The sequence below is a fragment of the Lactuca serriola genome, chromosome 1 (assembly GCF_051521515.1).
Source record: "Lactuca serriola cultivar US96UC23 chromosome 1, Lser_US96UC23_V15, whole genome shotgun sequence".
In the NCBI taxonomy this organism is placed as follows: Eukaryota; Viridiplantae; Streptophyta; class Magnoliopsida; order Asterales; family Asteraceae; genus Lactuca; species Lactuca serriola.
The window spans coordinates 95,175,969-95,191,406 of NC_136408.1; the positions used below are offsets into that span (position 1 = coordinate 95,175,969).

Genomic DNA, 15,438 nt, shown 5'->3' on the forward strand with positions numbered 1-15,438 from the left:
AACTCTTTAAGTTTTGTGCTTACACATTTGTTTATGTTTTTCAGGTTTCATCGTTGATTGTGGGAAGGTTAAGGCGTGACTATACACACTCATCAACAACATTGAGGATTCCATATTTTTTTATAGTACTCTGATTTTTTTAACAAATGTAATTTGGAATAAATGGTTTTCTTAACATGGATTTTATAATTATGATGTTTTACTTTAAATAAAAATGAATTTTTTCGGTTGTGGAAATGGGACGTTACCGCGGGGGGGGGGGGGGGGGGGGGGGGGTAGAGGTTTGTAAACCCTAACTGCATTGTCTAGTGAGATTTGAAAATCCTATCTCTGGTAATTTAAAAAATTAAACTTTAAACTGTTATTAAACGAGAAACTCATGCTCGCTTTTTGTAGATTAGTTCCTTTCTTCATCTTTCCACGTTTAGTTAGGCTTTGTAATGACATGCCTTGCTATAAGAGATAGGACGAGAGTGAGAGTAAGAGGACCACCAACCGTCGTAAAAGAAGAGGGGGGGGGGGAAGAGAAGAGAGAGAGAGAGAGAGAGAGAGAGAGAGAGAGAGAGAGAGAGAGAGAGAGAGAGCAATTTAAAGGCATTTTGAAGCAGGTTTTCAAACAGTGTTAATCGAGCTCAAGGTGATGGCGACGCTAAGGTTTCAAATTTGGCGAGCTACGGTGGCGATAATGTTAATTTGCAGATCCTAAACGACTGAAGATGACATGTGAGCTAGGCCTTTCAGCTCTTGAGTAAGGTTCATCAGACTTGACAAACTACAATGGTTATGGCATTGACCAGTGGTAAGTATGTAAAAACTAGAGAGAGAGAGAGAGAGAGAGAGAGAGAGAAAGATTTAAAGGCATTTTTAAAGCATGTTTTTAAACAGTGTTAATCGAGCTCAAGGTGATGGCGACGCTAAGGTAGCGATGATGTTAATTTTGCAGATCCCAAACAGATAAATAAATACGAGAATAAATAAATACGAGAATAAATAAATAAAATTAATAAAGAATTATTTAAATGGCATATTAGTTATTTCAAGTTGGATGTGCATCAAATTCACAAAAAATAAATATATAAATAAAAATTAAGTTCGGTAGAAATCAAAACCACAAAAGATGTCAAATTTTAAACGATTTATATATAAATTTTTTTAGATTAAAACCATAAAAAATTGACAACCACATGGATCGAATTTATTGTTTTCTCTAGTAAAAAAATATTAAATAGTTGATAATTAATACCAAAAAGTTAAATATAAAATACGATTACATGGAATAAAATTAAAACATTATTAAGTAAATAAGATAAAATGTAACACCACAATAGATGATTAAGAGTATGTTTATAGTGAGCTTTAATAGATTTTAGAATATATTGAAATTCTATATGTTAGGGAAAGAAAACTCGAACTAAAATATTTTTTTTAGAGTAAAAGCTTAAAACTTTACGTTAAACAAACAACTCATAATAAAACCTTCTTCAAATAGCTTTTAGTTTTTGGAACAAACAACTCATAATAAAACCTTCTTCAGATAGCTTTTAGTTTTTGGATTTTATGTAATTTTATACATTTGAAAAGATTACAATTACTTTTTTTAAGCATTTTTATACAAATAAATATCCGAGATAACTTTGTCAAACATACTTTAAATGGTTGAAAAATATTAAATTGTTGATGAACAGTTGCAAAATATATTATATACTTCAGTAATATTAGTTTTGTCAAACTTACTCTAAATGGTTGATGGTCAATGGTATAATATGCTACATTTTCAATTATATTAATTGATTTAGGAAATAAGTGAGTTAAGTTTTTTTTTTTTAATTATTTTATTTCTCGAGACAATATTCGTTTTAGAGTTTTTTTTCCCAAAAATCCTCCATGCCAATGCAATTGGCTCCTTTTCGAGCAATTCTCCCATGTTAATGCAATTAGTTCTTGGCCATGATCTCTCGATGACTCCAAAATATTCAATATCACTTTGCCACTATATTGATATTACCTCCCCCAATTTACAAATTGTTCTTCTTGTAATAAGTTTGGGAAAGATCAATGTCTTTGCATGAAGGATAACACGTGGTAGATTACCCACCTTGGTTAACCTAGTGAACCTTCGGATAATCGGATTGGCACAAACCTATTTTGCAAGTTATGACAATCTTCCCTAAAAATGAAAAATCTTATATTGTTGAATATCCGGTATGTAATGGTCATTTTTATTTAGGTGTTGGTTATTCCTTATTTTCATGATTGGTTCTTTTTTTTCTAGAGTAAATTACACGACTGATCCCTATGGTTTGGGGTAATTTACGTATTTGGTCCATAACTTATTTTTTTAACTCGGAAGGTTGCTAATGTTTGTTTTTGTTACGCGCTTGGTCCCTACTTTTTGTTTTTGTTTCGCGCTTGGTCCATGTCTTATCTAAAAAGACTATTATTTAAATAGGGAAAAATGGTATGGTAGGTAGGGTAATATGAGGGGGTTGGGGTTGGGGGTGTGTTTATTTAAATAAGTTAAAAAATCAAGGGCAAAATAGTCTTTTTAGGTGAGACAGGGACCAGGCGCGTAACAAAAACAAACAGTAGGGACCTTTCGAGTTAAAAAAATAAGTTAGGGACCAAACATGCAAATTACCCTAAACCATAGGGACCATTTGTGTAATTTACTCTTTTTTCTACTTTTTTTTAGCTACCACAAGGGTTTTTTCGAAAACCAACAAATTTATGAAAACTTAAGAACTCCTAATTCGTATATAATATTTCAACACCAAAACCACAAATATTAACGAAATGCAACGTCTACGTCATATCTAGACTAAAAATTTTTTTGATGATTTTTTTTTTGAAAAATATTCATATATATGCATTGTTGATGCATACATACATATCTTCGTCCGCAATCCATATGACTGTTGATGCATGCAGATATCTACGTCTGCAGTCCGTATGACCGCGAACACATAGTTTTTCAACTCCAGACGGATGGGTTGCAAGTTCTCACATATTTTTTAGTTCTCACAATAACTCACTCTTTTAACTAATGGCTAGTTTATTTATTTATTTAGTATATTGGCTTGTTTATTTATTTATTTAGTATAAAAACATTGTAATGCAAAGAAGGTTGAAAACGTAATTTACAAAGATTGAGGGGACAGGTGTGGAAATTTCTTTCTTTTTGCACAACATAATGAAAAGGGCAGAGAAGTGGTAATGCCAAGCGCACTACCAGCAGACACATGGGTCCCCTGCCTATAACCACACACTCCTGCTCTGTTTCCTCTTAGGTGACCGCTTTTCTCCTTTTCTTCTTGCTTTTTTCACTTCTTCTTCAACGATCCCTTCTCACTTAGAAAAAACAAACCACATTCTATTCTCCCACACCTTTCTTCTTCTTCTTCTTCCTCTGTACTACCCATTTCTGCACTCTGTATCTTCCCATGGAAACAACTTTCCGACTAGGCACCGGCAGCGGCGGCGGTGGCGGTGGTGATGATTATGGAGACGAGGAGGAACTGGAACTTGGATTAGGGTTAAGTCTTACATCCGGTGCTTATACTCCATCTTCCAATGGTGCTATCAGGTTAATATTCTTATGATCTTTCGCTTGTGTGTGTGTGTATTTTGTGTGTGTTTTCATTTTTCAAGGTGGGGTGGGGCTACAACCTGATTCCTTGTTTGGTTTTATTGCATTTAAGGTCTGTACAGCATGCATTTATGGTTGAATATCATGAAAAAAGGTCACTGTTTGAGGGATTTTAAACCAGAGAATATTTGCTTTTGAAACAGGAATAAAAAAATTTGGCTCTTTTCGATTTGGAACTTGCTTTAATGCTTTTGATGATTCCTAGTTTGGTTTTTCGTTGCATGTAAGAGTTGTACCACATGCATTGATAGTTGTATATCAAGAAAGATCTCTCCTTTATTGTTCTCTAAAAACTCAACCTGATTTAGATCATGGATTTTGAGTTTTAAAGAAGCATAAATCTTGAATCTTGATTTAATGGATGAATGTTTTGACTGATTAATTTGACGTTTTTGAAGCAGTCAAGTGGTGGGATGGCCACCTGTGAAGACTTACAGGATGAACAGTTTGGTCAACCAAGCGAAATTTTCAAAGACCGAAGAAGAGAAAGGAGTTAATGGAAACGACGTCGTTGCCACCACTTCAAAAAAGAAGAACAAAACCCATGAAAAGAAGAAAGACGAAACAATCGTTAAAGAAACAGGTCATTCTGGATATGTGAAAGTGAATATGGATGGATTGCCGATTGGAAGGAAAGTCGATTTGAATGCACATGATTGCTATGAAACTTTAGCTCAAGCTCTTGAAGTTATGTTCTTGAAAGCATCCACAAGTTCTCGTAAGTTTGGATATAATTTACGAGGTTAAAACATAAATAAACATGTGAAATAGTCTTTAAGTTTAAATTTAATGTTTGTTTATAGGTAAAGAAAAGCATCAAGGAAAACAAAGATCTCGGCTTTTGGATGGATCTTCCGAGTTTGTTCTCACTTATGAAGATAAAGAAGGCGATTGGATGCTTGTAGGAGACGTGCCATGGAGGTACTAATTATGTTACATGGACATACTAAACATAACAGGTTCTACTGTGTTGATGTAATAAAAAAAAAACTTTTGGCCATACAAAATACCAAAATAGCCCTAAAAAACTTGTTGAGTTTCGTCTGATCATGTCCTGTGTAACAAATATATTTTGATTATTCATTTTGGTAACATGTTTTTTGTGATGGTATAAACAGGATGTTTTTGGGCACTGTGAAAAGGTTACGAATCATGAAAACTTCAGAAGCAAGTGGACTTGAATTAAGAAGATGAAGAAACACGAAAAGAACACCACCACAGAGACTAGAAAAAGAAAATGAAGCTTTTGTTTGCATAATCTTGGTTGCTTTATTATATGTTCACCTTTTTTTGGGTTCGATCCCTGGTTTTTTGTCCATTCGATTCTTTTTTATGTTTTTGTTGCGTAAGTGTATTAGATGTGTTTTGCTTACATATAGTTTTCATACCAATCTTGAAAGGTTTGATTATGTTATTTACAAGTTTCTTAAGCTTGCTACAATATGTGACTTTTTCTTTATATTACATTTCAATCATCGTTTTTGTTATACTTGTATTTGTAATTGTCCCATCCATATTCAACTTCAAGGAAGTGTATTTGTGTGACTAAGGTGTTGTTTATTTTTGACTTTAATACATTTAATGGAGACCCATGACAAACTATAACAGAAAATTACAAAAATAACCATCATATTTGTTGAAATTCGACCAAAATGGCAACCTAATTTGCTAATTGTGGTTAGGCTAATGTGAAGTTATGGACCCAAATGCAAAATTTCTTTTTCATTTTGGAATTCTTTTGATTAGGGTCCACCCTTCCGTGTTAATATGGTGGTGGAATTAAGAAAGTCACTGCGAAATTGCCAAATTGTTGCCTATAAATAGATAGATTTGACATAATTTTTCACATGAACTCAAATTAAAATGAGAAATTAAATATATTCATTCTAACTGTATATCATCATTTAATTTGATAGGAGGATTGATAGACATAAAAAGTAAAAGGATATTTAATAATATATTCACTCTAGCTAATTTTTCAACTCCAAAAAGATGTTAGACTAAAATCTAAATCTAAACTATGTTACCTAATTGAGCTAGGTCATAAAGACTTTAATTGTGGGGGAGAATTTTCATCGGTGATTTTCTATGTGGTGCTTAGAAATTAGAATAACTCTACCATAGAGAAAGTAATATATATTGCACGTGGAGACGGTATATTGGAAGATATAAAAAGAAATTGAAGTTGAGGAAAAATGGATTTTTTTTTTTTTTTGGAAAAATGGATATATGATGTCAATATGGACACTTCTCGACTGCTCTAATACTTCTACCATAGGTGGCCAAAAAACACCATATCCATTACATATTCAGGAAGTATGAAAATAAAACTAGCATGCGTGTTGTTAATTAGTTATTAGCAACTAAATGTAACAAATTTTTAGTAGGAGAGTCGGTTTGTAATGAATGCATGTTAATATTAGACTATGAATTATATATATTCACCATACATAATACAACAAAATGTTTGTATAGGATCCCTAAAACTGGTAGTCATATGCTTTATGATACACCATAGCAACTATGGGTGAGCAAAATCAAAACCAATAATCGAAAAACCGATAAAACTAAAACAAACGCAAATCGTCAGTTTTAGGTTTGGATTTTTTAAAACCGAAAAAATCAGTTTGGGTTCGTTTTCACTTTAAAACCGATCCATGGAACCAAAAGTGACCCAATATGTAGAACTTGACTCTAAAACAAACCCATATATAGAACCGAAACCAACCCATTATGTGTATTATTTATGTAATTAGAAACTTAGGTTAGGGCTTAGAACTAGAACCGTGCAATCCATCGAATAAGTAACTTATTTATGTAATCTGAGTTTGAGTTTGCAATACATTGAAGACAAAACTGCAAAAATGGTCTCTATGGTATGCAAAATTTCCAAGGTTTGGTTCAAACTACGACATTTTAGGGTTCATGGTCCTTTTGGCATTGTTTGTATGTGGAAATGGTCCCCCAACTTAAGGTCTGTTAAATTGTTGCTGTTAACCCCATCATGTGCCATCCATGTGAGGGCATATTCTTCTTTTCATGTTCTAGGGACCATTTTTGCAGATGGAAAATATCCTATACCCTTTAAATGCGCCCTACCGTTGCTATCTTCCCTAACGTCTTCCTCGACGACTATTTTCTTCCCCTTCTTCTTGAGCTATTACAATAACAATGATGCTTTGTTTTAGTGGAAAGCTTGTTGTGGTGAAAATGTTGTGGACCCTACTGAATCCCGGAATGATATTTTTTGCATGCCCTATGAACGATTATGTTTATGGGTTTATCGGGTGGCTTGACCTGCCAATGTGTGCTAGGGCTAAAGCCATCATACCTGGTTTGCTAAGAAATTTGAACTCAGTGTAGGATCGGTGCAATCAACTAGTTAGAAGTGTCAACATGCTAGAGGAATAGTGCAATGGATTAATAATCAGGAACAACATCTTGGTGGCAAATTGCAATGCATTGAAGGATGAATCTTTTAACCTAGAAATCTATCTATTTGGAAGTTGATTTTTTTTTTTTTGTGATTGTTATTTTTGGTATTTAGTCTATGTAGGGGTTAGGGTTAGACAAATAGGGGTTTTTGTTAATCAAGGGATGAAGGGTATTAGTATAAAATTGGGCTCTTTTGTTGTAAGTTGATTTGATCATGTTTGTAATGAATTATGTTGTTAATGATATATATGGAAGGTATGACCAAAATGTAAATCATATATGGTATCAAAGTGTGACCGAAATGTATAAAAGTAAGCACATTAATAGACCAAAAGTACATTACCAAAATATGTATCAGAATTTAACCAAAATGCACATTTTAGTAACTACATCAGTAGAACCAAAATACATTACCAAATTATGCATAAATGTGTCATTCCACCATACATAAGCAAATCATGAAACCATACCTAAGATGTAACGCCCATAGATCCGGGTTAGTCAATTTAGAGACAATAGGGGTCGATAACAACTTTTCGACAAAAGATTATTTAGAATAAATAATTTGAACCAAGTTGTAGTATATGTCACAAGGTTTCCGTACATATAAAGAACGCCGAAATCCGAGTTATAACGAAGAAGTTATGACCCGTCGAAGTTTCGCGACGGAACCGGCACGGCACCAGGAGGCGTAAATAGTGAATTTACGATAGAGCGAGTTTTAGCCTTAGCGATATAAACGAAAGTCGTAGAGTATGTTAAACTAAGAACATCGATAAAAAGAACGCCCAAATCTGACTCCGTATGAAGAAGTTATGATTTTTCGAAGTTTCGGATTAGCAGTGTACAACCTGAAATTCGAATATTAGATCGAGCAGTTTTTGGCCTACACGACCTAAACAGGAATCGAATATCTCGTTAAGAGTAGCGTAACAAGAAAAAGATGGGCAAAAACGGATGTCGGATGAAGAAGTTATGAGAATTTAACGGACCAATCCTGTCCCGGCTCGTTAATAATATAAAATTTAAAATCGAGTCAAAATTAGCCGACGGAGTCTAAACAAAAGTTGTAGAGTACGTTCCCACCTTCGCGTGGATATAAAGAACGTCAAAAACGGAGCTCGTATGCGAAAGTTATGATTTTTAGAAGTCGGAAAGTAAATTTGCGAGACCTGTTGTGAGGTTGATGACGTGGCTGCATCTGGGCCGTTTCTTGTTGACCAAGGCTTCGCTTCGGATTGTGACACGCCACCCTCGCAGTACGCCCCACGTCCGAAGAAGTTACGCCCCGCGTAGGTCCGATCTGATCCATCCGATGGAGTGCAAGACAGTTGGGTCCGAGCTGGTGGTCTTATCCGAGGAGTACGCCCAGTGTAAATCCGAACTTCGGTCCCTATAAATACCATGCGAATTCTCCCGGATTTTTCACACATTTTCACTTCTCTCTCTAAACTACTTTCTCTCTCTAACCCCTTTTGAGTCCCCTAAGCCCTAGTTAAACCCCTTAGCTCCCGAGGGAAGCCCCGAGGCTCCCGGAGTCCCGAGAAAAAGTGTCTTTCGGTTTCGAAACGCTGCTCCAAATAAGTTCCGGTTTTCGATAAAATTCGCTGTAAGTGTGCTACGCTTACGCAATTTTTAATATAGCTTTCAAATAATTATAGGAATGTTATTAGGTCCTTAAAATAATTATTTGGGCTATTATTATGAGTTATATTGAGTGTTATTAACGCTTATATAATAATAATAGTCAGACTAATTAATTTGTCGCGATTATCGTTAAACTAAACCCTAGTGGTATTGGTACTAGGTTCTATCGAAGGAAAATCGTTTTGAGAGTATCGAAGCGCTGTCCGAGTGCTGAGTCACCACCTTTCAGGTGAGTGCATGGTCCCCTTCAACTTACACATAGATATGAAGTATTTACTACGTGCTATGTGTGCATTTGTCTGTTTACTTGATGTCTATGCTCGGTGAAAGATTTTATACATGTTTTAAATGATTTAAACTATATATGTATTTTATATCTACGAAAATGTTGGGGTAAAACATGGGTAGATATAATAGATGAAATATGAGTTGGACGATGAGTTGAGAGGTGATATAGACTATGAGGTATGGGTGAGAGGTGTACGATGTGAGAAGCCTTTTTTCCCAAACGATGTCCCCATCATTCAGCAGAGTATGGATGACAACCACGGACTATTCTAGACAGTCCAGTGGAACACTAGCAGGCTCGCAACTTGTAGGTGTTGTGAACGATGTGTTCACCCGGTGTACTCTAAACCTTGGTGATCATGCAGACTTGATGCCTAGACCCTGGTGATCATGCAGACTTGGTGCCAAAACCCTGGCGACTATGTCAACTTAGTGTCTGTTGTATAAACCCTGGTGACGATGGACTTCGTATCGATTCCTTAGGATGATCCTTAGGAATGTATGAACGAGGAACGGTTGATTCTTAGGGTAGATCCTTAAGAGTAAAGAAGACAATGGGGATGGGTAATTGGGTTGATTGTTTGATTGTTTGAACATAATAATTATATTATTGTGGGTTGAAAACCCTATGTACTCACCAGGTTTCCCAACCTGACCCACTCAGTTTATTTATATCACAGGTGTTAATAGGAAGTCACATTACACTGAGGGATTTAAAGAGATGTAGATCACTAGTGTAAATATATGTAAGTTCTGTTTATGCTTATGTTTCTGTATTAACGATGACATCCCAAACGTTTTAAAATGTTTTAAAATGAATAAAATACATTTCTTTGAAAATGTTTTAATAACGTATTTATCATGTTTTTCTGGGAACAAATTCCGCAACATTTTTTTATTAAAAGAAGTACTCTGATTTTTATAAAGCATAAACAAAATCGGTCTTTTTTTGCCGTGATTTTGGGGATGTCACATAAGAGTCTAAACATAATAACCAAAATACAATCAAAGTGTCATTGCACCATACATATAACCAAAATCACAGAAAACAACTGCATGAAACCATACCAACTTCATTAAAGCTTACTTCTTGGACTGATTCCCACCTTTCCCTTTTACATGTCCTAGATTTGTGTCCCTTATTCTTGCATTTGCTACAAGTAACACTAATATGCTTCCTTGATAGCTTCCGCACTCCATTATTTGTTGGTCTATGGGATTCTTCTTCTTGTGTAGCCTTGAATCCATCACCTTGACTTCCCCTCTGCTTTTTGCTCAACCTTTCACCCTCACTCTGTCTTCTCTTTTTCTTAGGCCTTCCTACCTGAGAGCGATGTGTGTGTATGTTGGGGGGGGGGGGGGGGAGGAATTAGCTTTGTTGGACAATCACTTTTAGGCCACATGGCTCTCCCATTAATTGGCTCCACCTTATGCTTTTTTCCATGTCTCTAGCCAATAGACCTTGTGTACCCATTTGTAAATGTCAAGCTCATCCTCTGAATCTTTGCTCATTTCATTAAGAGTTGCAATTGCATGTCTGCAAGGAATCCCAATTAATTCTCATTTTCTACAACTACAAGTTTGCTTCCTAACATCCACAACATGTTGATCTTGCAAAGGTCCAGTTACATGATACATGTCTCTTCCATTCCACCTAGCAATATATTGTGAAGCAACTACTTTTCGGACATCTAGGATGTTTGTTGCTGTTGGTGTAAGTGTACCGTAGCCTTTTTCATTTCCTTCATGACATTGCATATCCTCTTTATTAGATATTCCCTAATGTACTCTAAACATCCAATGACAGGTTTGTCCCTTCTTTTCTCTATCTTCCCATTAAACACCTCACACATGTTTGAAATCAACACATCAGAAACTGCTCTTCCTATTGTACATGAAAATAACAAAGAATTAATATAATTATAAATAACTGAACAATATAATGAACATATTAAAGCATATAGAATTAACTGAAAAATGACTCATTTCCTAATGTGCAAGTGGAATCTGCTTCAACCAATCACATGCCTCCCTATCATATTGGATAAACCCTTTCATTAAATGCTCAAATTTAGGAATGGTGGGTACTGAAGCACACCTCCATAAGTAGTCCCTATACCCAGTTTGTCCCCACTTCTTTCTCACGTTGTCATGAATATGTCTAATACAATATTTATGCTCAACATTGGGAAACAATTTACAAATTGCAGTATGTAAACCCTACATGAATCAAACTTAATAATTAGAATAAAAAACATACATTAAAAATGAAAAATTATATAAGTATGCCTTACCTTTTTCCTGTCACTTATGAAAGTATAATTTGAGTTTATTCCAAGCTCCAAGTCATCCCCAATGTGTTCTAAAAACCACTTTCAGCTAGTTGTGTTTTCAAACTCAAATGATTGCATAGGTTAAAGGATAAATTCCATTGTTAGAATCCAAGCCTATTGCTGAAAGAACCTGACCAGGGAATGGGACTTTCATGATGGCACCATCCAAACCTACTAAGTCCCTAAGGCATGCCTTGAAACCTTTTTTGAGTGGACCCAAGCAAACATAAATCCTTATAAATTGTATAGTAGGGGAGGCAGGGTTAGCCTCAGAACATACATTTATCTTCAGTGTGGTGTCTGGGTTGGTAGCTTTAAGTTCAAGAGTATAGTCCCTCATTAGTTTATACTGTTTTGTGTAGTCATCAGCTACATGCTTTCTTTCCAAATCTTTTGCCCTAAACACCTTGTCCATCGAAACACCCACTTGGTATGTCTTTTGAAAGTGATCTTGTGTAACTCTCAAAGGAATCTATGGATTTGCCTCAACATGATCTATGATTCTCTTGGAAATTAACGTAGCAGTGCAAGCCCTAAGTTTTCTTGTTTGAAAGAATGTGTGAGTCGGATTTAAGGTCCTTATAAACTAGTCAGACTCAGGTTTTGACCTAGAAGCGTGTATAAACCAACCACATTTAACGTTTGTTGTATTTACTTCTTTGCCCTTGCTTTTATAATTGGTAACTTGACTACTCACTTGGCCTTTATTGCTGACAGGGACAAGTCCTCTACACTCAGCCCTTAACCTTAGGTCATTAAAAAAAACAGATTCCTTCTTGTTTCTAGTGCATGGACATCATTATCTCCTTCACTTCTTTTTTACTTTTAAATTCCTGCCAGTTGTGAAAGATAACTTTTGTATTTCCCTAAGGCTACACCTTTTTTCTTTAACAATTTTTGATAAGAGCTCTTCTTTGTTTGTCTTGGTCTGATCCTTCATCCAACAAATCAAACTCCTCATTGTTTATGACTTCCATGTCTTCAGGTTCATCATCAGCATGCAGATCATTAACACATCCTCCTTCCAAATCAGTATGAACATTGAGAATGAAGTTTGTCATGTCCACATCTACATCTTGAGTATTGTTCTCCTCATCTATTATGTAGTCCACTTTATATTCAACTTCAGAGGTTTCACTTTCTTTGGAACATTAGCATCTTTAGATTTTGGAACCATATCTTTATACTCTGCATCATCCTCTTCATAGTCAACATCATCCTTTTCTTACCCTGAATCATTATCTTCACTTCCAATTAAATTATCCATAAGATTATCAAACAACTCATTAAATTGTTCATCATCATTAGCATGGGGTGTTGTAGCATCCTTGATCAACAGTTGTAGCATCCTGAACACCATTCATCTTATCACCAACATTATCATGATTTGAAGTACCTAGCTTGTAGCATCCTTGATCAACAATTGTAGTATACTGAACACTAGTCATATCATCCCCAACATTATCCATTGTAGTGACAAAGAACATGGTTTGGCATGCGGAATTAAAGCTTGTACAACTGAACATGGTGATTTGGGTGTTCAAGAGATGTATTGATTGTATATGGTGTTACAAAAAGGATCCAGATCTAGACTACATAAATAACACACACTTACACACTCAACTTTTACATCCCTCAAGCACACCTGTATAAGTGGACTAAACTCACCTTATATAGAGGTGTTTACATCTCTCTCACTCACTCTCACTAACTCACGGGTCTAAAGGCTATTGCACCTAGGGGTGTTCGTTTGGATGGATCGGTTCGATCCGATCCAATTAAGTAAATCCAAATGGATTTTGGTTTTCAAAATATGGATCCAAATAGTCCAAACTAAATTCAAATCTGAACCGATCCGATCCAATTACAATTCGGTTGGATCGGTTTTATAATTCGGTTTTCAAAAACCATAACATTTTAAAAGGACATAGAATTATAATATGACCTAATTTTACCGAAGAAGCAAAAACAAATTATTTACTTGTGATTTAAAATTTATAAACAACCACTAAGAAGACATATTATAGTTTATTATTTAATAGATAAAAAACTTTTGACAGAAAGTACATATTAATGTCTTTTATAAGGTAAAACCTTTTGAATTTATTTAAAAAAAATTATAAAATTAATAAATAATTATAGATATATTGAAAATAAAAACATAACAAATTGTTATTCGGTTTTTTTGGACTATTCGGTTCTTATTTTATAAATCAAAACCAATCCGAAATCCAAAATAATAATTCGGTTTTGCTGAAAACCAATCCAAAAATCCGAATATCCGAACCAAATAGTCCAATCCAAATCGTCCAATTGGACAATTCGATTTTATCCAAATAGTGAACAGCCCTAAATGCACCACATACAAGTGAGTTTTACAAAAGTCAAACATTTACAAAGTCAATCATGAATAACTTTGCACCCCAACATTGTCCCCCGCAAAGTTAGGAATGAATGACCCACTTCAAATCTTCCAAAATCGAGCAACTACGCGGTTTGAGCCTCAAAGGTGACACATATTGAAACAAACTTCAATCTTCAATTCTTCCATGATTCTTCAATTTCGGCTCTAGGATGTGAGACCATACAAACCGAGCAGCAACGAATGATTAACTCCAAATAATCACCCAAAAGTTGCGCATAAAAACACACCCCAAAAATCTTCAATAAAACCAAACCCATTTCGAATACATCATTTCCGAACTTCCAATTGCATCATCTCGTAGGCTTCAAAACTTCAAGATCACTCCGGTCTTCAAATCCGCGTAATATGAAAAATTCAAGTTCGGATTTCCATATAAAACTTCTCCCCCTTTTTATAATCGAAATTTGATTATAAAACTCCAAAGGAAAAAGAATGTGCTCTATTCGGAATTTTTCGTGTCAAACTCCCCCTTAACATGTGGCGTAAACTTTGTGCTTCAATCCGGAAAACCCAAAAAAAATAATCAATTTTTAATTTCGTTCACGGATTGCCTTTGACAAAATTTCTCAAAAAATGGGTAGAAATTGTCAATTTCAAAATTCTGCAGTGACCCGGTGCGCCCAAAACAGCAAAATATGCAAAACTCTCCCCCTTTTCCAAATCTGGGTAAAAAGCGTCAATTTGCACAAACTGCAGGGGCCTGAAATGCACTTTCTTCAATTTTCAGCAAAAACAGTCCTTTTTCGAATATGGTTGCAAACTGCCAAACATTCGAAGCTTTAGGGACTATTTTCGAAAATTCTGCCATTGTGCACAAATCATACGAAGAATCCCCAAAAATATACGAAGCTCCAAAAAATTTCGAATTTGGGTGAAAAGTGTCAAACATTCAAAACTTGTGTTAATGTTCGAAGTGTCAAAAATTCGAAGGTTCAGGGGTCAAATTCGAAACTTTTTCTTTTGTCCAAAATCATACGAAGCTTGATCATTAAAACGAAGGGTTTTGAAAAGGTGCCAAACAATCAAAATTTTAGGGGCCATTTTCGTAACATTTGCACTCTTATTCAAAACACACGAAATTTCAACCCTTTGTATGAAATCTTGTCCACCCTTCGTATTCATCTTCTCCAATCAAACGAAAAAAATCACAGCATACGAAGCATACGAAGCCTTACCCAGCGAACAATAACCCTTCATTATTCCATATCTTCCCAAATCATCGACTACACTGGAAATCTTCATTAACAAATTCTTTTGCAAAAATTCGAGATCAATGACTCCAAATTTCAATTCTTCGAACATCGATCCTTCGCACATGAGACCCGTCACACCATTATCTGTTCGTCCCATTTGAAATTGACACAATACATCAAAATCGATTTTGATTTGAACATAACCGAATCCAATTTTAACTTCGACTCCAGGCAACATCCTAATACATCATTCAAAGATTTGAACTTATCAAAAACTCCAATTCATTTCAGTTCGTTTCCAATCAACCAACAAAACTCAAAAATCATTCGATTCAAAAACTCAAGCTTTTTTGTTTCCACATAGCCAAGAACATGATTTTTTCAACTGTTGAGCACTTCAATCAATTCAACTATCGAACCTCTTTAAATCCAAACTTTCTTCATATACAGAAAGCATCGACATTGAATCAA

At 35.1% G+C, this 15,438-nt stretch overlaps 1 protein-coding gene across 2 annotated transcripts; it reads left to right on the forward strand.

The window, feature by feature from the left end:
- The first annotated feature begins 3,302 nt into the window (after positions 1-3,302).
- LOC145095531 (auxin-responsive protein IAA13-like) lies at positions 3,303-5,133 on the forward strand. 2 transcript variants are annotated; one of them, XM_079033389.1, is made up of 4 exons: positions 3,303-3,583; positions 4,045-4,364; positions 4,450-4,567; positions 4,765-5,133. In XM_079033389.1, exons 1-4 carry the CDS (start codon positions 3,441-3,443, stop codon positions 4,838-4,840), a joined length of 657 nt encoding a protein of 218 aa, XP_078889515.1. In that variant the 5' UTR covers positions 3,303-3,440; the 3' UTR covers positions 4,841-5,133. The 2 variants fall into 2 exon arrangements, with proteins under 2 accessions (XP_078889515.1, XP_078889519.1); XM_079033393.1 differs by having other exon boundaries at positions 3,306-3,583; positions 4,048-4,364.
- The last annotated feature ends 10,305 nt before the right edge of the window (positions 5,134-15,438 follow it).

Bases quoted from the DNA above. Each gene is read 5' to 3' on its own strand.
- LOC145095531 (XM_079033389.1), top strand. From the start codon at position 3,441: ATGGAAACAACTTTCCGACTAGGCACCGGCAGCGGCGGCGGTGGCGGT. The intron at 3,584-4,044 runs GTTAATATTCTT...ACGTTTTTGAAG, and splicing joins TCTTCCAATGGTGCTATCAG to CAGTCAAGTGGTGGGATGGC. The intron at 4,568-4,764 runs GTACTAATTATG...TGGTATAAACAG, and splicing joins GTAGGAGACGTGCCATGGAG to GATGTTTTTGGGCACTGTGA.